We start from the raw sequence: 26221 nt of genomic DNA, 5'->3' as shown, positions 1-26221 counted from the left end.
AGGACTGGAGGATTGCAAATGTTACAACCCTGTTCAAAAAAGGAGGAATAAACCCAACAATTACAGGCTAGTCAGCCTAACGTCGGTGGTGGGGGAACTTTTAGAGACAATAATCCGGGACAAAATGAATTGGCTCTTGGAAAAGTATGGGCTAATTGATTTGTTAAAGGAAAATCGAGTTTGACTAACTTGATTAAGTTCTTTGATGAAGTAACGGAGAGGGCCGACGAGGTAGTGCAGTTGATGTTGTGTATATGGACTTTCAAAAGGCATTTGATAAAGTACTACATAATAGACTCATTAGCAAAATTAAAACCTTTGGGATTAAAGGGACAGGGGCAGCGTGGATACAAAATTGGCTAGGGGACCAAAAGCAGAGAGTAGTGGTGAACAACTGGAGGGAAGTATACAGTGGTGTTCCCCAGGGGTCAGTATCAGGACCACTGCTCTTTTTGATATATATTAATGACCTGGACTTAGGTATAGAGGGTATAATTTCAAAGTTTGCAGATGACAAGAAACTCAGAAGCATAGTAAACAACATGGAGAATAGTAACAGACTTCAGCGGACGTAGACAGACTGGTGAAATGGGCAAACACATGGTAGAGGAAATTTAATGCATACAAGTGTGAAATGATGCATTTTGGTTAGAAGAATGAGGAAAGGCAATATAAATTGAATGGTACAATTTTAAAGGGGGTACAGGAACAGAGAGACCTGGGGGTGCACATACACAAATCTTTCATGGTGCCAGGACAAGTTGAGAAGGTTGTGAAAAAAGCATATGGGATCTTGGGCTTTATTCATAGAGGCATAGAGTACAAAAGCAAGGAAGTTATGCTAAACCTTTATAAAGCATGGATTAGGCCTCAGCTGGAGTATTGTGTTCAATTCTGGGCACCACACTTTAGGAAGGATGTCAAGGCCTTAGAGAAAGTGCAGAAGAGATTTACTAGAATGGTACCAGGGATGAGGGACTTCAGTTATGTGGAGAGACTCTAGAAGCTGGGATTGTTTTTCTTAAAACAGAGAAGGTTAAGGGGAGATTCAATAGAAGTTTTCAAATTATGAATGGTTTTGATAGAGTAAATAAGGAGAAACTGTTTCCAGTGGCAGAAGGATCAGTAACCAGAGGACAAAGATTTAAGGTGATCAGCAAACGAGCCAGAGGCGACATGAGGAGACAATTTTTTTTACGCAGCGAGTTGTAACAATCTGGAATGCACTGCCTGAGAGGGTGGATTCAATAGTAACTTTCAAAAGGGAATTAGATAAAAACTTGAAGGGAAAAAATGTGCAGGGCTATGGGGAAAGATAGGGACATAGCTCTTTCAAAGAGCCAGCACAGGCACGATAGGCCAAATGGCCTCCTCCTGTGCAGTACCTACTATGAAATTATGAAATATAAACCTCTCACACTTTACTCGAGGCTCTGACTTCACCTGAACCCCATGATAGCATTGCTATCTTGTAATTTACTGAAGGCTATCTATGGAATTTAATCCTTGATTTAGATACTTCACAAATACCATCTGAATCCAAGTTTGAAATATTGCCTTAAAATGCACTTCAAGTTAATTTATGTGATGTATCCCAAACAGCTTATTCTCAACTATGTAGTTTATCATCACTGTGTGACAAACATAAGCTGGCAACAAGAGGAGATGTGGTAGGGGCTAAGGCTGTGATGCACTAACTGAAACATTTGTGAGGGCTAATTCTTAGACCGAATATTCATTTCACTAAGTAAACTGTTATGTTCTCCTTTTGAGTCATGATAATTCTCTCAAATTCAGGTGTTTTGATCTCAACATCTACAGTACATTACTAACTGATTCTGTCTGGGTGCTTTTAAAAACATACAAGTCTAATTCACACGTGGATGTATACAATTATATCATTACATATCCAACCATTATATCTACTGCATCTGCACCACAGCTTGTAAGACTGTGGTCTCAAAAATCTTCCACTTTGCTTAAATATGTTTTTTTTTGAGTGCTAAAAGGGTAATAGTCATTGTGCTAGAAATTTACACTAGCTGACATAAACTGTTAAGTTATAATTCTATTACCAATAACATTTTTTTAAACTGAATTCCTCACTATGGGGAATTTCAGGATGACAGCAATTCACCTCTGGAGACAAGTAAAGGGCAATGATACAATATTTTTTAACAGGGGTATTCACCTTCGCAATAATTTTCATTAAAATGAATACGATCCCTTAAGGAAAACCTGAGCAATAGAGATAACTTTTAAAACTTAAAACGATGGAACCAGAGAATCTCCTAAATTGGCTTCTCTTCCCGCTCCCGCACCATCACCTCTGGAGTACCTCAAGTATCTGTCCATGGCCCACTCTTATTCCTCATCTATATGCTGCTCCTCGATGACATCATCCAGAAACACATAGTTAGATTCCACACGTACGCTAATGATACCCAGCTCTACCATACCACCACGTCTCTGAACCCCTCCACTGCCTCTGATTCGTCATGCTGCTTGTCCAACATCCAGTCCTGGATGAGCCAAAATTTCCTCCAATTAAACATTGGGAAGACCGAAGGCATTGTCTTTGGCCCCACCATAAACTCCGTTCCCAAGCCACTGATTACATCCCCCTCCCTGGCCACTGCCTCAGGTTGAACAAGACTGTTCGCAATGACCCTCCATGGTCTCGCCCCTCCCTATCTCTGTAACCTCCTCCAGCCCTACAAGCCTCCGAGAAATTGGTGCTCCTCCAATTCTGGCCTCATGCATCCCCCTACCCCCTCGCCCCTTCGCCACATCATTTGTGGCCGTGCCTTCAGCTGTCTAGAAGGTCCCAAGCACTGGAATTCCCTTCCTAAACCCCTCTGCCTCTCCACCTTTTTCTCCTCCTTGAAGACGTTCCTTCAGACCTACCTCTTTGACCAAACTTTTGGTCGCCTGCCCTAATATCTCCTTATGTGGCTTGGCGTCAATTTTGTCTGATTACACTCCTGTGAAGTGCCTTGGGACATTTTACTACATTAAAAGGCACTATATAAATGCAAGTTGTTGTTGTTGTTGTTGCTGCTCTGCTCAAGTACCATGGACAGCTCAGCATGGAGGCTGGTTGCTCTCTTAATTTCTTGGACAGGTAAGTTTCTCTACACATTTCTCATTTCTGCCAAGATTGATCGCAGAGGATCAGAGTAAAAAGAGTAAAGCTAATACTGATGAGCTCCTATTGACTTTGCATAGTTCTGAGAAATCTTGGCATTTAACAGTGCTTATTAGATCTAATTTCCCTGTAGGAAAGACACTTTGTCTCATCTCTCAGGTCAAATCCTTCAACTGGAGCTAATGGGCTTGACAAAAAACAGTTTACCAGAACAGGGCCTACCATCGCCAGTTTGACACACTGAAGGCTTCTCATAAATCTTCTACTAGTCAAACTTAGGGTTTTAACTGGAGTAAATTTGTTCACTGGTAATCCTCCAAGAGCATCAGTCTCTCTTCTGCTATATATCACATATATTAGACTATTTACAACAGCTTCTGGATCTATGTCTGGAACCTGGTACGATTCACATCAAAGCAGGTGTTATTTGAACAATCCTTTAGCCTCAGGCTCATTTGGAGAACAACCCTTAGAGTCCCGCTTAATGAAAACTAAAGCCAGATAAATTCCCCTCATTTCCAATTGGGATCCAAATTTAGTGCTACAACAATTAATGGATCCTGCTTTTGAAATGTTGACACCTGCGACATGAAATTCCTAACCTAGAAAACAGCACTTATAGTTGCTTTGGCTTTGGTGTGTAGAAGCACCACCCATATGTGGCTCCATTATTCATGACTTATGAGATAATGCAAATACTGATCATTGATCTACCTTACTTGACATGACACTTTAATCATGTGGTACTCAGAATATAGGGAGACGCTTAACTATGAAGATCAAGTGAGACTTCAGGAGGATGGAGGCCGTTAGTCAAATGGGCAGATCGATGTCAGTTGAAACTTAAAGAGAATGTGAGGTGATATATTTTGGAAATAAGAATGGGAGGAAATATATACTAAAAAGGTAAAACTTTAAAAGGAGTAGACATACAGAGTCTTAGGAGTTCAGATACACATTTTTCTTTACATGGGAAAACATGTTGATAAAGTGGTTTAAAAAAAAGCATATGGGATCCTCAGTTTAATAAATAGGAGCACTGACTAAATAGGAGCATTTACAAAAGCAATGAGGTAACACTACATCTACACAATTAGCTAAGCCATAGTTCAAATAGTGTGTCCAGTTTTTGGGTGCCTTATTTTAGGAAGGACATCAAGGCCATGGAGAGGGTACAGAAGAAATTCACTATGATATCAAGGATAACAGGAACAAATAACAAAATACTGCAGATGCTGAAAATCTGCAAAAGAGGCATTTCTTGTGAGGAGAGGCTATATGAACTGGGGCTCTTTCCATCAGAGCAGAGAAGGTTAAGAAAAGATCTGACGGAGGTGTTCAAAATTCTGAAAGGTTTTGAGGGGAACGACTATTTTCACTAGTCAATAAACCAGTAACAAGGACATAAATTTAAGACCAAAAGAAAGAAGGGAAAGATTAGAAGAATTTTTTTTATTCAGATGATTGTTTGGACAGGTAATGACTTATTAGAAACACTGGTGGAAGCAGATTCCTAGCTGCTTTTGAAAGGGAAATGAATCAATACTTGTAAAAGTAAAATTTAAAAAGTTATGAAAAAGGGGCAATGGAATGGGACTAAGTGTATAGTTCTTTCAGAGAGTTGATGCAGACAGATGGGCCAAATAGTCTACTTCTGTGCTGTAAAATTATAAGACTATATATTAGTGCACAATCACATACATAATAGAAGAAGATAATTATGATTGTATTTCTCTTGCTCCATACAAAGTGAAAAAATTCATAACATACCAGATACTTGGCATCATAAAATTCACAGATGTAAACAAATTTCTTCGTACCAACCAGTTGTACAGGATCTCAGATCCTAAGTTGAAAAAAGGAGGCCTAAAAGAATAGCTCAAAGACTCAATTTAATCCTTCATGAAATGCAGTGGTTATTCTGACTTAAAATAAAAATATATACCAAGTTGCTAACAGAGGCAAAGAGAAAAACCGATGAAAGTTACCACGGGGCCAATAATGTGGTTGGGCTCTGCATGTGGTTGTGCAGCACTGAGCTGACCTCACACTATAAAATAATTTTTTTGGCACTCCTACTCCATAGCACATGATGCATTGGGAATATGCAGAGGTCAGAGGCAGATTATTTAATGCCTCCAATTCTTAAAGGAATCCTTAAACATGAACAGGCTGAAAATTTGCAAAATGTCTGAAGCAAGGCACTGCTTAAAGGGTTCTACAGAAAAGGGTAGGTCTTTTTGGAACAAAGACCACCCTTGAGTCAAGAGTACTCCTTATTTCAATATATGTCACTGTTCTAGAAGGCCACAGATAATCGGGACCATTGAATGCAGACAGCAGAGGGTGATCACGTAAGCTGTAACTCTTGATTCCATATGGGAAGAGCAGCATTCTGGGCATGTCAGCAATAGAGAGAGGGAGGGAGGGAGCAAAGGAGATGGTGCGGTCAGAGGCTTCTCCAAAACTCATGGCTAGTTATTATAGTTTTGGCTTTTAACAGCAGACATTTTCTTCGGGTTCAGTGTCACAGACCACTTCCATAAGCAAGCCCATGTTCCCTATGATCCAGAGTATGTCTTTACTTTCTTAATATCTAGGAGTCAATCTAGGTCAGAAAGGACAGGGGTGACGGGTGAACAGGTCTAGGTTCTAGATGGATATGGGCAGCAGAGTTTGGGATGAGCTGAAGTTTCCGGAGTCCAGAGGAGGAAAAGACTGCCAGGAAAGCATTGAAGTAGTGAAGTCTGAAGGTGACAAAAGGCAAGGATGTGGGTTTCAGCAGCAGTGGAGCGGAGGCAGGGTGGAGGTAGGCGACATTAGAGGTGGAAGTAGGCAGTCTTTGTGATGGAGGGTATATGGGGTCAGAAGATCAGTTTGGGATCAAATAGGATGCCAAGTTTGCCAACAGTCTGATTCAACCTGAGACACTGGCCAGAGAGGAGGATGGAATCCAGGGAAGAGTGTGGTGTTTGTGGCAGGGGCCGAAGATGATAGCTTCAGTCTTCCCAATGTTTAACTGGAGGAAATTGAGGATCATTCAAATCCCTTCATGGCCTTGCCCCTTCCCTATGTCTGTACTTATCTCCAGCCCTATAATATACTCTCCAAACTCAGATCTCTTGTTCATCCCCTTCTGTTAATGCTGGACTTTTGGTGGCCCTGCCTTCAGGTGCCTAGGCCCACTCTCTGTGGAGTTCCCTCCCTAAATTCTTCTGCCTCTCTTCCTTTATGACCATCTTAAAAGCCACCTTTTTGATCAAGTATTTGGTCACCCCTCTTAACGTCTCCTTTGCCTCAAGGTCATTCTTTTTATTAAGCACCTGTGAAAAGCTTTAGCATCTTTTCTATTTTAAAAGTACTATATAAATGAAAGCTGTTGCTGTTGTGATGGAATATTCATCACTCGTCTGGATGGTTGCAGCCATAACAACACTCAAGAAGCTTGACACCATCTAGGACAGAGCAGTTTGCTTCATCAGTACCCCACCCACTGAACTCAGTATCCATCCTCTCTAACACTGGTACACTGTGACTCCAGTATGTACGATCAATAGGATGCAATGTAGCAACTCACCAATGTTATTTTGACAGTACCTCCCTCCCCTGTGACTTCTACCACCAGGAAGGACAAGACCAGTAATGTTATGGGAACAACATTACCTCTAAAGTTCTCCTCCAAGTCACAAAACATCATGGTTTGCATATATATCACTTTTCCTTCATTGTCATTGGGTCAATATTCTGGAATTCCCTACCTAATAACATTGAGGGAGTACCATCAGCACAAGGACTGTAGTGGTTCAAGGAGATGTCATACCACCACCATCTTCTGAGGGCATGTAGGGGTGGGCAATAAATGCAGCCTTGCCAGTCTCGTCCACATCCAGAGAACAAATATTTTTTTTAATGTAGTGCAGTATTACGAAATTCAAAGCTTTTATACACAAGTTTCATATGCAGAATCCCTGGTAATTCTAATTTCAACTAATCAAATTGATACCAGATAGCCCAAAAGCGTTTTAAGAGGGCTACTCTTTCCAAAATCATACTGTTAGTGAATCATATCACCAATCAATTAAAAAAATTAGCTTGTTTTACTTCAGATTTAGTGAATTAAAGACAGTTGTGTAGAAGCTTTTCATAACCAAACCGAATTTCTGCTGCATTATTCAAGAAAATCACAGAAACTTTAAATCAAATAGTATTGCAAGAGTATTGATGCCTCATCACCAAACTAGGAAAATTCACATTGCACTCTAATGTATGTCTCTAGTTTTGCCCATCGCTTATGCTGCTCCTAGATAACCTCTTCTGCCCTGCTAGCCTATCCCCACCCCTGTTTGTCTGTCTGTTCAAAAACAATTGTGCCTCCTTTCCCCAGTCTTTTGTGGGGCTCTGTTCCTCCACCAACTATGCCTCTTTCCGGTCTTTCCATGTGCCTTCTCTGCCATGTCCTTCCCATCACTAGTGCTGTTCTTGGATCGCACTGCTACTTCTGCTCCACAGCTGGACTAGCTCCGCCCTGAGGCCCTACTCCTTTAGCCTCCATGCCCTTTCAAAAATATTTTGTACCCTTTTAATTTAAATTTTTAATTATTTGCAGGTAAGTTTGATGTCTAATGGCCTCTCCAATTTTAAATTAAAAATTAAACTCACCTGGAAAAAATTAAAAGCTTAAATGGTCTTGCCACCATTAAGGGGATAGGGTTGAGAAGGGAGCTGATGAAGAAGGAAGGGAGTGGCAAGAGGGGGAGTGGAAGGGGAAGGGACAGACGATAGAGCTGAAGAAATGGGTGATGGGATACAGGAGCCAGCGGAAGAAAAGGTAATAAAATAGCAAGGGGTAGAGAATATACAAGATTTGAATGGGAACTGCAAAGAGCAAGGGATCAGGAACAGAATGGGAATGAGAGGATGGTTGCAAAAGGAGGGTGAAGTGGAAAGAGACTGGTGGGAATAGGAAGCAGTGGGGGGAGGGAATGGGAGCAAGAAGGCAGGAGGCGTTGGGACGGGAACCGTCAAAGCCTACAGCCACATTTCTCCGCACCCATCACCAGAAAATGTGACCTGCAGCCGTCAGAAATTCATTTCACCATCACACTACCCACCACCTCTACCCCAAAAGTCAAAAAGGAACAGACGAGCACACAGGGAGATGTAGGGAAAAGAACAGAAATGCAGACTAGAAGAGAAAGAGAGAAACTTAAACAGAAGTGCATATATAAAGATAGACAATAATATGAGTACAATAGAGACAGGTAGACCATTTTTCTTTAAATGGTGAAAAGCTAGGAACATTGGAGGTCCAAAGAGATTATGGGGTCCAGGAATACAGATCACTAAAAAGTAGTGGTCAGGTATATATAAAAAAAAATCAAAAAAAACTAATGGAATGTTAGTCTTTATAACTACAGGCTAGAATATAAAAGGGGAGTAAGTTTTGCTACAGCTATACAGAGCCCTGGTTAGACCACATCTGGAGTACTGTGTACAGTTCTGGGCACCCCACCTTAGAAAGGATATACTGGCCTTGGAAGAAGTGCAGCGCAGATTCACCAGAATGTTACCAGGTCTCTAAGGGTTAAATTATGAGGAGCAATTACATAAACTAGACATATATTCCCTGGAATATAGAAAGTCAAGGGTGATTTGATTGAGGTTTTTAGGATTTTGAAAGGAATTGATAGGGTAGAAAGAGAGAACCTTTTTCCACTGGTGGGGTAATCTTGGACAAGGGGACACAACCTTAAAATCAGACCCAGGCCATTCAGGAGAGAAGTCAGAAAACACTTCTTCACACAAAGGGTGGTAGAAGTATAGAACTCTCTCCCACAAAAAGTAGTAGCTGCTAGATCAATTCATAATTTTAAATCCGAGATCAATAGATTTTTGCTAGCCAAAGATATTAAGGGATATGGAGCCATGGTGGGTGCATGGAGTTAGGATACAGATCGGCCATGATCTCACTGAATGGCGGAGCAGGTTCGAGGGGCTGAATGGTCTACTTCTGTTCCTTTGTTTCTATGTTCCTAAGAGAGAATGTATCCTTTGACATGAGCAGCACCATGGGAGCTCCACTTATGACAAACAGACGAACATATGAAATAGACTGGCAGGAAAAGACCAGCTGGTCCATCAAGCCTGCACCACACCATGATGCCTGGACTGTCATGGCTAAACACTTCTTCCCTCCTCTGATCTCCCCCACCACCCCTCACCCCACAACCTTAAATCCACCCCCAAAGGCCATGTAATCTGCTGGGATAGGCAAAAAAAAATAGAAAAAACCCAAGACCTATAAGGGTAAAAATACCCTGTGAAATTCCTGTCCGACCCCCTCAGACAATTGAAACCAGTCCAGGAGATCACATGGACCAAGAGTTACCTTTAAAGTATATATGATGCAATCTCTGCCCCAGTCAGAAACCAGTCCAGCTCCCTCTTGAAGGCAATACAGAGAACCAGCACCCACCACACCAGCCGGCAATGTATTAAAATTAAACTACATAACTGCAATAAAATGCAATTATGCAACACATGGTAGTGCTATGGGGAAGTTATCCTTTCTTCTCTGATTCATGAACAATTACTTTATTCAACAATAGCTATAATATTAGAAATATTGCAACTGCATCTACTTCCTATCTACAATGCCTTACTTCCTGTTGTCACATTTTTGTGTCAACTTTTCTAATTATAATTTCTTAATCCACATTCATAATGGAAACTGCCTCTGTAAAACAAGTCACATTGTAATTACACCTTCCCACCAGTGATAGTGTTGTAGCTTATCAGTCTTGTGTTTCCAAGCTCGTTAGCCATTATTGCAAAGAAAATAAATTAAACTAAAGTGCTCCTGCTGGATCCAGAAGTAATTTTCAGCTTGAGCACTGCTACAACCTAACAGCGGTGGCAACACATTAGCACCATGGGCAGGATTTTAAATGGGAAAAACCAGTGGGTTGGGGGCGGGGGGGCATTGAAGTTGCAACAATTTCAGACTCCAGCCGGCGCATTTTCGGTTTTCAGTGGGGCGGGACGAGGGGCGGGCAACCAACCCGTTCTCAGGTAACTTCCCCCCCCCCCCCCCCCCCCGGTGACCCCCATGCCCCCCTCCCATCCATACAATCTAAGATTTACCTCTTCCTTGCTCTTCTCCCGTCCGACTGAGACCAGCCTGTCAATCAGGCTGGCCTGTCGGACGAGAAATTGACAAAAAAAAATAACAGAGGTCCTTACGTCAAAATCGTACGGACATCAGAGAAACCCGTACTTTGGGGTTTCCCGTCCGTGATTCGACCCCCCACTCCCGCTCTCTTCCCGGCTCCGAGCTAAAATTATGCCCCATGTTGCTATAATTTTCTGTGCCCATTCCAGTAGAAAACTTTTTTTTACAATTACATGTGGATTTGTTTTTGTATGCTGATTTTTTTTCTGTCCAAATTCCAGTGTCTGCAAAAGAAGAGCCAATGAGTGTCCAGTGCCTCCAATGATGTCCCAACCAACTCTACTTCATTGCTTCCAAATTTGCAGTAGGTTTTCCTAATTAACTATAAATCATATAAAATCATAGTATTGTGTAAAAAAAACGATAGAACGTATGACTTTAAAATACAGTTTGAATTGCCTCAGTGCTCCCGGGTCCAATTATGCCCTGCCCTCTATCCCCACTTCAAATGAAGAGGGCACTTGATCGTGACTCTGTGTGTAATGCCATGAGAACTCAACTAATGTATTGTAAAAGTTAAGCAGTACATTAAAACCTTTTGTGGAATGCAGGAGAAACTGTGGAGGTCTGAAAGCTACCCTTATTTGAAGTGCCTTTTCTCAGCAGTAATACCACTCAAGCAAAATTTCTGCCACTGCAAACTTTATAAACATTTCTGAACATTATTCCTTTAATTTTCTTTTTGAACAGGTTCTCTGAAAACTAAATTGAGACTGTGAAATCTAATTTTACTTAAGACCCTTAACCATCATCAGATTGAGGACACTTATGACATTCATTTGAGCCAGAATTGAACCAATACTCAAGAAATGAATCAATAGCATGCCACTCAGTCTAGTTACTTTTGTTCACAAATACAGTACAGGACAAAGGTTCCTTTCAAAGCATCAACAGGTTAAAACCAAGTTAAACTGCTTCCACTGAATCCATCTTGAGCAGTATAGTCCGTCAATGCTGCTATCACACTAATAGCGAGTTGTGACAGACAATGCTCTGTGGCCATTTCAATGGAAAACTTTTATTTTTTCAAAATTACACATGGATTTGTTTCCGTCTCAGTAAATTTTTCAGTACAAATTCCACAGTGTCTGCACAGGAAGAAACAAGTGATGCAAGTGTCCCATACCTCCAATGAGTTCTCTCCAGGGTCTTGGCCAACATTTATCCTTCAACCAACATCACTAAAACAGATTATCTGGTCATAATCACATTGCTGGTTGTGGGACCTTGCTGTGCGCAAATTGGCTGCTCCGTATCCATACATTACAACAGTGACTATACTTCAAAAGTACTTCATTGGCTGTAAAGCGATTTGGGACATCCTGAGACCGTGAAAGGCACTATAGAAATGCAAGTCTTTCTTTCTTCTATTAGAAAGTTAATTTGTTTAAATACAGTCCCCACCACTTACTCTGTCCGCACGTAACCTGGACAGCTGCCTATATCGGGCAATTGGTGCTGCTTAAAATGTATTAATTAACATCCGACTATTTCGGACACTTCAAACAGCTTCAATCAGCTATTCTCATCTTGTTAAAGTGTGACTTGCCGCCACCGGTGACTGAGTTAGAGCTGGATTTCTTGGGCAGGAGCATGGCCTGGATGTTTTAATTTCTCCGTTCCTGATCTGTTGTTAAAAAAAATCATTGTAGATGCAAGCTTGCCATTCTGCAAAGAGATCAATTTTGGGGAGCCGGGATTGGTGCTCGAGTCCGGCCGGGAAGGGCAGCTCATCCCCGGGGTGATACAGGCGTTCAAATTGGAAAAGGGTGGGGGGGGGGGTCGCAATTTTAACCCCCGAGAACAGGTGGGTTGAGGGCGGGTGTGAAGTTAAAATGAATGATTTTTCCAGCGCGACAGGAACTTGGCTTCAACGCGCCCACTTCCGGGTTTAATGGAGGCATGTTTGGATGTGTGCGAGTAATTTATTCACCATAGGCAAGTACCTACTTAGTGCAGGTGGGCAGGTAGATATCGGACCAATTAATGTCAGCATGAGATGTTACTTAGGTCTTTTTAAATTGTTTTTAACAGACCTTCAAATTTAAAGCCTCCAGTATGGGTTTCCTGGGGCTCGTGAATCTCACCAGTGAAACGGTGGCAAGAAGGGCCGGATCACGAAGTAAATGCCTTTACTGCATGGCTTGTGGGCCAGGAGGAGCAGGAGTGTTTTGTGGCTCACCAAGCTTAAATTTTAAAGATCCCCTTATCATCCAACCCCACCCCCCGACGATGTCCAACTTCCCCCCTCTACAATGTCTGACTTACCCCACCCCACACGATTGCCTCCATGCAAACCTCGAAGGCTTCAATCTCTTCCCGGCTGCTTTCCCTCCCACCAGGCAGCCAGCCTGTCAATCCGGCTGGCTGCTGGGCACAAAATCCAGAAGTAAAAATGTAATCCTTCAATTAAGTTGCAATTGCAGAATCCGACCCGCTAACTTCATTTCCGGATTTCGGGTCCAAAAAACTCCCCCCCCACCCCACCCCGCTCTCCTCCCGGTCATCCTGAAGGATGGTACCCTGAGGGAATACGCAGAGAGGGAGATCGGCGTGGTGGGACCTGGCTTCCTTGACCATGGCAACAAAGTTGCTTGATGAGCTCCTCATCGTTAAAGATGGCACGCTGCCGGTGGGACGATACGCGACTTCTTGTTGTCCCATACCAAGCCCACCAGCTCCAGGATCTCCGCCATCAAGTACAGTGTTCGAGGCCCTTGGCCCCAACGCTTTCGCTTGGGATTTAGCTTTGGAAGGAGGTGAGAATTTATATACAGTGGTACAAAAGAGTTAAGATAAAGCAACCAGCAAAGGATTCTGCCAAAACTAGTGTTATTCTGAGAACTAGTGTACTAGTTTTTAAATTTCTTGGTTACACCGTCCACCATTTATAGCAGGCAAATTGCGTTGACATCAACGCACCCACTATAAGTGGTGGGGACTGCAGATATTTTCTCAGTCCTCTTATTTCAGGTTACAGAAAGATAATATACAGTTGCGGCAAGTATTCATAGTGTCAAGTTTGAAGTCAAGCTTAACCACCCTTCTGCTTTTCACTTGTGCTACTATGTAACACTTATTTTAGGTGATTATAAATTCCTTGATTTTGGTGGGCAGAGTGAAAGGGGAGAATTAAAATCACCATAAATAGCACTCCATCTTATCAATAATATTTTCCAGTATTTAGTAAAATTAAAACAGACAAGATAAAAAAGTTGTTATACAATTTCCAATTTTTCTTCTTCCTTTAATATTTTACTTACGTTTTATACATCTGTTTGCACCAGGGCTCACAGTCCATCCAGAACAGCATTGTCTTCCACAAACATTAGGTCTGAAAGTAAAAATTGTGTTGTTAATTAGGAAATTCTACCTTTAAAGCACTATTCACTTTATTTGTTATGCTTAGGAAAGATTTTTTTTTGTTTGGCTGTACTATTTATCTGATCATTCACAAAGCAATTATAAGTAATACATCTGGGACTCCCTGATGGGTTAGCAAGTTTGTTCAGTGAGTAGCTGAGCCAAACCTACCAGGCCCCAGGTGAAATTTCTGCGCTGTGTGCTGATCTCGGTTGGGGTGGTAGTAAGGGAAAAACAATTGAACTCAAAGCCCTGAGAAAAGGAGAAGAATATCAGCCAGGTTACCATTCCTAATTGCTATCCAGCTATTCCCTCTAGAAAGCGATAACAGGATTGGGGTTCTGCTGTGATACCCCCAAAGATCAAAGAGGTGCTGATACTCAGTCAATATCTACACATGAATAATGGCTGCTAGGGCACATAGGGTGACTGAAAATTATAGGAAAAAATTCCTCAGAAAAATGCTAATTGTATAATCCTGCAAGCAGTTTGATTGTGCTCTGGGACTGCTCTGACCCCAGCTTTCCAGTGTTCAAAATGCTAATTTATTCAGGCTAGTGAACAAATACCTGCCTCTTCTTTTGCCAGTATTCCTCCTTCTGATAATAGGTCACTAGGGGAAATTCAATTCAGAGTTGTGAGTCACATACATGAACATAATTGTGTTGTTCCACTGAATTTTGTAACAACCAACAAGTTATTTTCTTCTGTGCTGCTGAGTACTTGATACCCCTTAGGCTTTCCCTGTCTGAATTCAGTCACAACTATTCCAAGTAGGCTTTCTTAGGATTGTTGCAAAACTGAGATTACAAGCAAAAAATTCAAATACAGCATGACAGATCCAGAAATTCATAAAATCTGTCAGTTATCCACACCTTAATTTTTAAAAATCAAGAGCAGATGGGTACTTCAGTACTTGTTTACAAGCTTTTGACAACAGGTTTCTTTATTCAGTTTTTTTTAGTTTAATTACTTATTTCCAAGTCATGAAAAGTGCATTTTTCACTTGCCAAAATAAAACACTATATCCCAGTCCACACTCATACACCTGTGTGAACCAGGGGATACAAAAGAAAAAAAAAAGAGAAATAACAATTAAATAATTAAAAGGGGCAATTAAAAATGCATCTCTAAACAACAGGATTTGCACTATGCTTTCACACGCTACGAGAAAGAATTGAGAGAGGATGGGAGAAACCGGCAGTATGAGGCCAATAAAAAAAAAGTAGTTGAGAAAGAAGAAATGTTAGATAATAAAGAGGATACAAATGCTTTAGGTCTCTTTTCCTTCAGTTTTTGTCAGTCCTTTCCTAGCAACTTTGTCTTTCCTCTCAGTCTTTTATCTACCCAGGCACCTATTCCTATTTGGCCCTTCCATCGATCCTTTCATGGTGTTTCCCTCTGGATCTTTCAGCCCTCAACCTACGCTGGTACCATCTTTTAGATCTTTGGAGCTCAGAATTACCTCCTGAAGAATATGATCTAAATCAAGCTTAAATATGAAAATGCCATTAGTACTTTTGTATTCAATGACCCCCACTCATCCCAGCATGCTATGTATTTAAAATTATTATTCAATAAAATAATTACCTAAACTGTTTTCAAAATGCTTGAGTTTGTTCTTTTTTGTGTAAGAATGTGCTTTAATTTTTCCCATAGTGCATACTTTCTAATTCTCCTACAATCCGTGGTGGGCAGTGCATTTTAAGATTATTCCCTTGTTCATCCAACACCACTTTTGATCATCTGTACAGAAAATACTTGTAGCTATCTTTTTTCAAAGTTAAACAGGTAACTAATGAACCAGACTCTAGAACAAGTGATGCATCTGAATAGGACCAGTGATTGTCTAATAACAGGCAATCTTTGACAAAGAAAGAGTACTGATGGAAAACACAGTACATGAGTGCAGATGCCATGAATGTGGCTCATTAGCCTCATTTTGATGCCTTATACTCATATCGAACACCTTCAACCCATTTGGAGACAAAATGGTTGGAAGATCTGACAATCCCAAAATGGGGTGAGCAAACTTATTTTGCTTCTCTTCCTCCATGCCACATATCATTTCCAAGTCTAAGAGGCCAACTAGTCTTCCTTCAAACATCTGTGTTACTGCACTGTAGATGTTGTGTGACAGAGGTGCAGTGAGATTTACCCACAAATTTACCCTTTTTCTCAATGGGAGAAGAACTTTTCCTCTGCTCTATGCACAGCTGATGTAGAGAACTCCCCATGTGAGAAGTCATGGATATGAATATGCATTTACATTCAGTGACAAAGTGTTCTTATAACAATGTTCTGTAACTACCACATATTCAAAAAAACATTTATTTTTAATGAGTTGGACAGTCAACAGTGTGCATTTATATAGCACCTTTATCATAGAAAATGTCCAAAGTCACTTTACATGAGGGAAATGGACACCTTGCCAAAGAAGAGGTGGCTTGAAGCTTAATCAAAGAGTTAGGTAGGCATAAGGAGATGGAGAGATATAGGTTGGGAATTCCAGTGTAGAATGTAGGTGGCTGAAGGTACAGTCATAGATAGATGGGCAAAGGGAGGGGAGGATGCACAAAAAATGAAGTCGAAGCCATGGAGTTCAGAAGGGGCGGGGTCACAAAAATAGGGAAAGGCGAGGCCGTGAAGGAATTTAAAGACATGGATAAGAATTTTAAATTTAATGCGTTGGGAGACCTGGTACAAATGTAGGTCCGAGAGGACAGGAACTTTGGGTGAGCAAGACTTGGAGCAGGATAGGATATGGACAGCAGAATTTTACGAGCTGAAGTTTATAGCAGTTAGTCTAGGAGGCCAGCCAGGAGAGCATTTAAAAAGTCGAGTTAGAGGTGACAAAGGCAGATGGGCTGAGGTAGGGGCAGGGAGTGTTACCATACTGGTACTGGATGAACTTCGTGAAGGAAAAGATATGGAGTTGGAAGCTTAGCTCCAGGTCAAGTAAGTCAGCGAGGACACCGATAATGAAGAGCGGGTCTTGGTGTGGAATAGGTTATAAGCAGCTGAGTTTTCGAGGAGCTAAAATTTATGGTGGGTGAAGGATAGGAGGCTGGCTCAGGCTGGACATTCAAAATTCATTATAGATCAGCCTCCGCTTTTAACACAGCTTGCTATACAGTATTAAATGATTAATTTAATTGAAATATGGATTATAAATTCCATGAACAGTATTTTCTTAAAACCCCATTCAAAAATTGATCCAACTACCTTTCTTTTGCATTATTCCATAACATCCTCGTGACACTGGGTTTCAGAAATATCATTTTTTTTAAAAAACGAACTGTTGTTATTCACGCCGCTCCACCATTTCCCCCATTGAGAACGAGAAGAGTACCAGATTTAAATGTCTCATTTACCTCAGGAGTTTAGGACGTTTCCTCTTCTTTGAAGTAGAATTTAAAATGGCGCGTTTACCGGTCGGTGCGAGACAAGTTTGCAGCCAAGCGCGAGCCAGGAGGAAAAGGAAAATCCGGGAAGCACGCGCCCCAGTGCAGCTCTTGGAAACGCACGCCTCTGTACCTCAACACTCATTGACAATCCCAAATTCACTCCACCCAATATACATCGATGCAACTCTAGTAACATTTCTTATGCTTTATTTATCGGTAATGCAATAATTACCAGTAACGTCTGCCGACGTTATACTGGGAAGAACAGGTTCCACGTGACGCTTACTGCATGTTTCTCGCGCAAGTAATATAGAATCACATATTAGATGTTGGAACTATAGGAAACCCAGTGGAAATGCAACGAAACTTATGATTCAGTCATTCCCCTTTCCTTTCCCGACACATTATTATCAAGAGATACAATGTTGGGAGTTTCCCATTTGTATTTTGAAGGAGGGAAACTTATATCTCTTTTTCAAAAATGGGCAAGATGCTACGTTTTGTGGAGAGGAACTTAACAAAATTGCAGGGATCCATGTTTTTGAAATATGCAGTTCCTTCGAATGCAATTTTGTTAGAGGTAATGAAAAAAAACAATCATGATGCACCTACAATACCCATCCTTCATCATCAAGCAGCCAACAAGCTACTTACTGGTTATAAATATCCCAAAGTTCCTTGATCTAACAATGATGTACCCAATTAAGAATATAAGGAAAAGTTAAAAATGATTAAGAGATCATTTTACCCATCGAAACCTGTGGATCGCCAACTCACCTAGCTCAGTAGGCAACTGCATTTTGAATACCTTTGAGTCTGCTATCTAACCTAGTAAATTATACCATTTATTACACTTATTCATAGCTCATCCTCTGTACATTTTGAATCATTATTGTTATTCTTCCCTGCACCTTCCCCAATGGATATATGTCCTTTTTGAACTACCGTAACCAGAATTTAACCGGTATTCCCATGTATGGTCTGACCTCTGCAATATAAGGGGCATATGACAGATGTCAGGTTGATAACACAAGTGAGAACCAGGCTGAATATAGAAAGTTCAGAGGGGGAGTGAAAAAGGAAATAAGAGGGGTAAAGAGAGAGTATGAGTCTAGTCTGGCGGCCAACATAAATGGGAATCTAAAAGTCTTCCATAGGCATGTAAACAGTAAATGGGTAATAAGAGAAGGGGTGGGGCCGATTAGGGACCAAAAAGGAGATCTACTCATAGAGGTAGAGGGTATAGCCGAGGTACTAAATGAGTACTTTGTATCTGTCTTTACCAAGGAAGAAATGCTGCCAGAGTCTCAGTAAAGGAAGATGTGGTTGAGATACTGGATGGGCTAAAAATTGATAAAGAGGAGGTTCTAGAAAGGCAAGCTGTCTTTGAAGTAGATAAATCACCTGGTCCAGATGGGATGCACCCTAGGTTGCTGAGGGAAGTAAGGGTAGAAATTGTGGAGCTACTGGCCATAATCTTCCAAACATCCTTAGATACGGGGTTAGTGTCAGAGGACTGGAGAATTGCAAATGTTACAACCTTGTTCAAAAAAGGGTGTAAGGATAAACCCAGCAACTACAGGCCAGTCAGTTTAACTTCAGTGGTGGGGAAACTTTTAGAAACGATAATCCGGGGCAGAATTAGCAGTCACTTGGGCAAGTGTGGATTGATTCGAGAAAGCCAGCACGGATTTGTTAAAGGCAAATCGTGTTTAACTAACTTGATTGAGTTTTTTGATGAGGGCAGATGAGGGCAAGGCAGTTGATGTGGTGTATATGGACTTTCAAAAGGCATTTGATAAAGTGCTGCATAATAGGCTTGTCATCAAAATTGAAGCCCATGGAATAAAAGGGGCAGTAGCAGCATGGATACAGAATTGGCTAAGTAACAGGAAATGGAGAGTAGTGGTGAACGGTTGTTTTTCGGACTGGAGGGAGCTGTACAGTGGTGTTCCCCAGGGGTCGGTATTAGGACCATTGCTTTTCTTGATATATATTAATGACTTGGACTTGGGTGTACAGGGCACAATTTCCAAATTTGCAGATGACACAAAACTCGGAAGTGTAATGAACAGTGAAGAGGATAGTGATAGACTTCAAGAGGACATAGACAGGCTGGTGGCATGGGCAGGTGGCAGATGAAATTTAACGCAGAAAAAGGCAAGGTGATACATTTCGGTAGGAAGAATGAGGAGAGGCAATATAAACTAAAGGGCACAATTCTAAAAGGGATACAGGAACAGAAAAATCTGGGGGTATATGTACACAAATCGTTGAAGGTGGCAGGGCAGGTTGAGAAAGTGGTTAAAAAAGCACACGGGATCCTAGGCTTTATGAATAGAGGCATAGAGTACAAAGGCAAGGAAGTCATGATGAACCTTTATAAAACACTGGTTTGGCCACAGCTGGCGTATTGTGTCCAGTTCTGGGCACCGCACTTTAGGAAAGATGTGAAAGCTTTAGAGAGGGTGCAGAAGAGATTTACTAGAATGATTCCAGGGATGAAGGACTTTAGTTACATGGATAGACTGGAGAAGCTGGGGTTGCTCTCCTTGGAACAGAGAAGATTTGATGGAGGTATTCAAAATCACGAAGGGTCTATACAGAGTAGATAGAGAGAAACTGTTCCCATTGGCAGAAGGGTCAAGAACCAGAGGACATAGATTTAAGGTGATTGGCAAAAGAATCAAAGGTGACATGAGGAAAAACTTTTTTACACAGCGAGTTGTTAGGATCTGGAATGCATTGCTTGAGGGGGTGGTGGAGGCAGATTCAATCATGGCCTTCAAAAGGGAACTGGATAAGTACTTGAAAGGAAAAATTTTGCAGGGCTACAGGGATAGGGTGGGGGAATGGGACTAGCTGGGTTGCTCTTGCATAGAGCCGGCACGGACTTGATGGGCTGAATGACCTACTTCCGTGCTGAAACCTTTCTATGATTCCAATAAAAAGCCTCAGCAGAACCTCTATAGACTTACGCTCCACTATTCTGGTTATCTATCCCAAAAATGTATTTGTTTCTTAATTGCTTTTCTACATTGTGTCGACATTGAAAGTGAAAAGTCTACTGTTAATCTTAGGTTACTTTCTGAATCTGCACCTGTTTATTCTATACTCTTCATTATATATCCATGTTGCTCATTTTTACCCGATATGCTATGCTCTGTTTGTCAATGTTAAGTTTAACTTACCATTTCTCTGCCCGAACTGCATAACTTATCCAAATTCTTTAGTAAAGCTTTAAACATATTCTCCATCCCTATTGATTTTCATTCGTCAGTATTAAATTTCATTTGGCATTTGTCTTTCCAATCATATAACTGATCTAAATTCTATAGTAAAACTTTGATTACATCCTAGTCATAATATGGGATAATATTCACTTACAGCAACATGGGTTAATTCAGGAAAGCCAGCACAGATCTATAAAAGGCAAGTTGTTTCTGACAAATGTAATGAAGTACTTTGAGGAAATAATGTATTGTATTATAAAGGAAATACATTGGATGGATTTTCAAAAGGTGTTTGATAAGGTGTCATATAGAAGACTTGTTGATGGACCACAGCAGCTGGAAGATTATGAGGCCCGAGGATCACACTGAGGATGATTTAAACTAAGACAGTCTACCTTGTCTGCTTTATCTTCAGGCTGCCCCCAGGATCACCGCAGACTCTAGTCTATGCGAGACCTGGCACAAGCCTCAACATTTGGTTTCTTTAGATGGCCCTCCGATTGCGTGCCCAATGGGCTGACATACAGAAAAGTGAGGCTGCAGGACATGATTGGTCTCAGCATCCGGCAAATGCAGGCCCACCTCCACACCCCCAAGGCAAGACAAAGTGGCGCAGACCCAATTTGTCCTGTCTATGCCTTTTTTCCCTGACCGTTGTACCAGGAAATTGGCATTCTCTGAGAGCAAAGGTAAGGAAATTTCATACCTATATTGTAGGGAGGTCCATTATTTATTAAATGTGCAACATCCTCAAAGAAGCTATTGATATTTTTCAAACAGGACTTTCCCCTTCTTATTCAGCGATTGCTATATAGTTATTCTTCCAGTCTGCTCCTTAGAATGGCTTTCATTATTTTACCCGCTACTAATCTCAAGCTAATGGGTGTGGATCAGATTGGCCTCCTTTTTCAAATATACATACTACATTTACTAATTTTCAGTCCTGCAGAACCTCTCTAGTATCTAATAATTCTTTCATGACTGTTGCCAGTGCCCTGCAAATTCCCTTCCTCGTCTTCTTCAGCTTGCAAAGATATATAAGATCTGGCCCAAAGAATTTATCAGACTTCTGTCCCCTTAACCTGTAAAGTATCTCCTCCACAATGATTTCAGTAATCCTCTGAAATTTTGTTAATATAATAGTTGTATAGCAATCAGTATTTTCCTTCCTAGTGGATAGTTATAGTAAATAATCAAATAATTCTACTATTTTCCTTTCATTTTCAATTACTTCATTACTTTTATCTTTGAGTTCCAACTTCTTCTCTAACCACTATTTTACTGTGATGACAATGAAAAATTGCTTCATTATATTTAACATCCTTTTCTATGTTTAGCTTTGTGTCCTCTTTACACCCCAATATCTTCTTAGTGAACCTGCAATTTCTACATAAATTCCATCACTTTTTACACAGATTTTCACTAAAATTAGCTAAGACAAGAATTTTGGACCAAGCATGCTTCAATGATTATGTATTTTAAGGTAGCTATATGCTTTATTTGCTTTGCATTTTTTCTATTGTCTTAATGATTAATAAAATCCCTTAGCAGAGAGGTCAATAACCAGGGGGCATTGATTTAAAGTGATTGGTAGAAGGATTAGAGGGGAGCTGAGGAAAAAATGTTTTCACCCAGAGGGTGGTGGGGGTCTGGAACTCACCACCTGGAAAGGCGATAGAGGCAGAAACCCTCATCACATTTAAAAAGTATTTGGATATGCACTTGAAGTGCCATAACCTATAAGGTTACGGACCATGCTGGAAAGTGTGTTTAGGCTGGGTGGCTCATTTTCATCCGGCGCAGACACAATGGGCCGATTGGCCGCCTTCTATGCCGTAAATTTTCTATGATTCTATGGTTGCTCGAGAGAATGCATTTTCAACCAAATTATTCTATCACCAAATAATTAGGGAATCAATTAATTTCTTTCACTTAGTCAACTGCAGTGATAGTCACAACAGAGAACCCTACATCATTTAACACTATTATCACTATTCTACACAATTTCTCTGATTACAATAGTGACTACACTTCAAAAGTACTTCATTAGCTGAGAAGTGCTCTGGATGGACATCTTGAGGTATTGAAAGGCACCATATAAAGGCAAGGACTTCATTTCTTTTATACTGTGTTGGCTGATCGGGCTGCAGGTTGTGAAAAATGTACAACTGCAGTTTGTGTAGTTTGCCCACCTGAAGGACTGGCAGAACTACTGCTACACTTGGAATTTTATGTGTTTTTATTTGTCAGATTGTTTGTAGCAGAATCACAATATTAACAATTCTATCATCAACAAATTTAATTAATGTACTTATTTAACAATGAATAGTGAAGAATGAATACTGGGAAATGAGTTATATGCTTCCGACTTATTTGTGCTGAATCCTTTTTGAGTCATTAGACGTTTTTCAGAAAGCCCCCGAAAGCTTGTGGGATTAAAAATAAAATTGTTGGACTATAACTTGGTGTTGTAAAATTGTTTACAATTTATAAATAGAGGCATAGAGTACAAAAGCAAGGAAGTTATGCTAAACCTTTATAAAACACTGGTTAGGCCCCAGCTGGAGTGTTCTGGTCAATTCTCTTCACCACACTTTAGGAAGGATGTCAAGGCCTTTGAGAGGGTGCAGAGGAGATTTACTAGAATGGTACCAGGGATGAAAATTTCAGTTACGTGGAGAGACTGGAGAAACTGGGGTTGTTCTCCTTAGAGCAGAGAAGGTAAGAGGAGATTTGATAGAGATATTCAAAATCATGAAGGGTTTTGATGGAGTAAATAAGGAAAAACTGTTTCCAGTGGCAGAGGGTCGGTAGCCACAGGACACAGATTTAAGGTAATTGGTAAAAGAACCAGAGGTGACAAGAGGGGGAAAAAATGAGTGCAGTGAATTGTTCTGATCTGAAGCAGATTCAATAATAAGTTTCAAAAGGGAACTGGATAAATACTTACATAGAGTTACATCAAAACTACAGCACAGAAACAGGCCATTTGGCCCAACTGGTCTATGCTGGCGTTTATGCTCCACACAAGCCTCCTCCCTCCCTACTTCATCTAACCTTATCAGGATACCCTTCTATTCATTTCTCCCTCATGTGCTTATCTAGCTTCCTCTTAAATGCATCTATGCTATTTGCCTCATCTACTCTTGGTGGTAGCACACTCCACATTCATGCCACTCTTTGGGTAAAGAAATTTTTCCTGAATTCCCTATTGGATTTATTAGCAACTATTTTATATTTATGATCTCTAGTGTTGGACTCCCCCACAAGTGGAAGCATTTTTTCTCGTCTACCCTATCAAATCCTTTCATTATCTTAAAGACCTCCATCAGGTCACCCCTCAGCCTTTTCTTTTGTAGAAAGAAGAGCCTCAGCCTGTTCAGCCTTTCCTGATAAGATTATCCTCTCAGTTCTGGTATCATCCTTGTGAATCTTTTTTGTTCCTTCTCCAATGCCTCTACATTCTTTCTGTAATATGGAGACCAGAACTGTGCACAATACTCCAAGTGTGGTCCAACCAAGGTTCTATACAAATTTAACATAACGGCTTTGCTTTTTAATTCTATCCCTCTAGAAAGGTACCCTAGTGCTTGATTTGCCTTTTTTATGGCCTTATTAACCAGCATTGCTACTTTTAGTGATTTGTGTATCTGTACCCCTCGATCCCTTTGTTCCTCTATCCCATTTAGACTCTTAGGGGGTGATTTTAAACCCCAAGAATGGGTGAGTTGGGGGCGGGTGGGAGTTGAAAACAGTTGTTTTTTTGGGTCGCGACCGCAACCCGGCATTATTTCCGGGTTTAACGTGGGCGGTAAAAGTACAGGCTTCCCACTGGGAATGCAAAGTCCGAAAATTTTGCGGTTGCAACCCAAAAAAACAACGATTTTCAACTTCCACCCGCCCCACCCACCCGTTCTTGGGGTATGAGATCACCCCCCTTATTATCCAAGCAGTATGTGGCACTTAGAAAATATCAACGGGATTAGACAAAGTCAACATGGATTTATGAAAGGGAAATCATGTTTGACAAACCTACTGGAGTTTTTTGAGGATGTAGCTGGTAGAATAGATAAGGGAGAACCAGCGGATGTGGTTTATTTAGATTTTCAGAAGGCCTTTGATAAAATCCCACATAAGAGGTTAGTATGTAAAATTAAAGCACATGGGATTGGGGGTAATATACTGGCATGGATTGAAAATTGGTTAACAGAGAGTAGGAATAAATGGGTCTTTTTCGGGGTGGCAGGCAGAGACTAGTGGGGTACAGTAGGGATCAGTGCTTGGGCCCCAGCTATTCACAATATATATCAATGATTTGGATGAGGGAACCAAATATAATATTTCCAAGTTTGCTGATGACACAAAACTAGACGGGATCATGAGTTGTGAGGAGGATGCAAAGAGGCTTCAAGGCGATTTAGACAAGTTGAGTGAGTGGGCAAATACATGGCAAATGCAGTATAATGTGGATAAATGTGAAGTTATCCACTTCGGGAGGAAAAACAGAAAGGCAGAGTATTATTTAAATGGTGATAGATTGGGGAATGTTGATGTACAAAGGGACCTGGGTGTCCTTGTACACTAGTCACTGAAAGCAAATGTGCAGGTGCAGCAAGCAGTTAGGAAGGCAAATGGTATGTTGGCCTTCATTGCCAGAGGATTTGAGTACAGGAGCAAGGATGTCTTACTGCAGTTATACAGGGCCTTGGTGAGACCACACCTGGAATATTGTGTGCAGTTTTGGTCTCCTTACCTAAGAAAGGATATACTTGCCATAGAGGGAGTGCAGCGAAGGTTCACCAGACTGATTCCTGGGATGGCAGGACTGTCGTATGAGGAGAGATTGGGTCGATTCAGCCTGTATTCACTCGAGTTTAGAAGAGAGGGGATCTCATTGTAACGTATAAAATTTTGACAGGGCACGACAGACTGGATGCAGGGAGGATGTTTCCCCTGGCTGGGGGGTCCAGAACGAGGGATTACAGTCTCAGGATATGGGGTAGGACATTTAGGACTGTGATGAGGAGAAATTTTTTCACTCAGAGGATGGTGAACCTATGGAATTCTCTACCATAGAAGGCTGTGGAGGCCAAGTCACTGAATATATTTAAGAAGGAGCTAGATAGATTTCTAGACACAAAAGGCATCAAGGGGTATTGGGAGAGAGCAGAAATATGGTATTGAGATGGAGGATCAGCCATGATCATATTGAAGTGCCGAATGGCCTACTCCTGCTCCTATTTTCTATGTTTCTATGTTATTCTTCCTAACAAAATGCACCAACTCACACTTGTCTTTATTGAAATTCATTTGCCAATTACATGTCCATTCTGCAAGTTTATTAATGTCCTCCTGCATTTTGACACATTCTTCCTTTGTGTTAACTGCACCCCCCAATTTGGTGTCATCTGCAAATTTTGAAATTGTACTTCCGATTCCTGAATCCAAATCGTTAATGTAAATTGTGAACAGCAATGGTCCCAGCACCGATCCCTGTGGTACACCACTTCCCACCTTTTGCCAGTCTGAGTAGCTACCCTTAACCCCTACTCTCTGTTTTCTGCTTTGTAGCCTATCCATTCTGCTACCTGTCCACTGACTCCATATGCTCTGATCTTAGCCATGCATCTACAATGCAGTATCTTATTGAAGGCCTTTTGAAAATCCAAACATATTACATCTAGCACGTTACCCTTGTCTACTCTTTCTGTTACTTCTTCAAAGAATTCAATAAGGTTGGTCAAGCATGATTTTCCCTTCTGAAATCTGTGCTGACTATTCTTTATTATATTTTAATTCTCTAGATGCCTTTATGTTACATCTTTGAGTAAAGATTCCA

The 26221-nt window shown here is 41.0% G+C and overlaps 1 protein-coding gene across 1 annotated transcript in view; it reads right to left on the bottom strand.

Moving 5' to 3' along the window:
- Positions 1 to 26221, bottom strand: part of LOC137326682 (latent-transforming growth factor beta-binding protein 2-like) — a 607725-nt gene that overhangs the window by 547502 nt on the left and 34002 nt on the right. The window contains exon 2 of the mRNA XM_067992000.1: positions 13643 to 13713. Coding sequence (XP_067848101.1) covers positions 13643 to 13713 — 71 coding nt within the window. The remainder of the gene's footprint in view (positions 1 to 13642; positions 13714 to 26221) is intronic.

This window comes from Heptranchias perlo, chromosome 10, assembly GCF_035084215.1.
Source record: "Heptranchias perlo isolate sHepPer1 chromosome 10, sHepPer1.hap1, whole genome shotgun sequence".
In the NCBI taxonomy this organism is placed as follows: domain Eukaryota; kingdom Metazoa; phylum Chordata; class Chondrichthyes; order Hexanchiformes; family Hexanchidae; genus Heptranchias; species Heptranchias perlo.
Note: the sequence above shows the minus strand (reverse complement) of the source record. Positions and strands in the feature narration are given on the sequence as shown.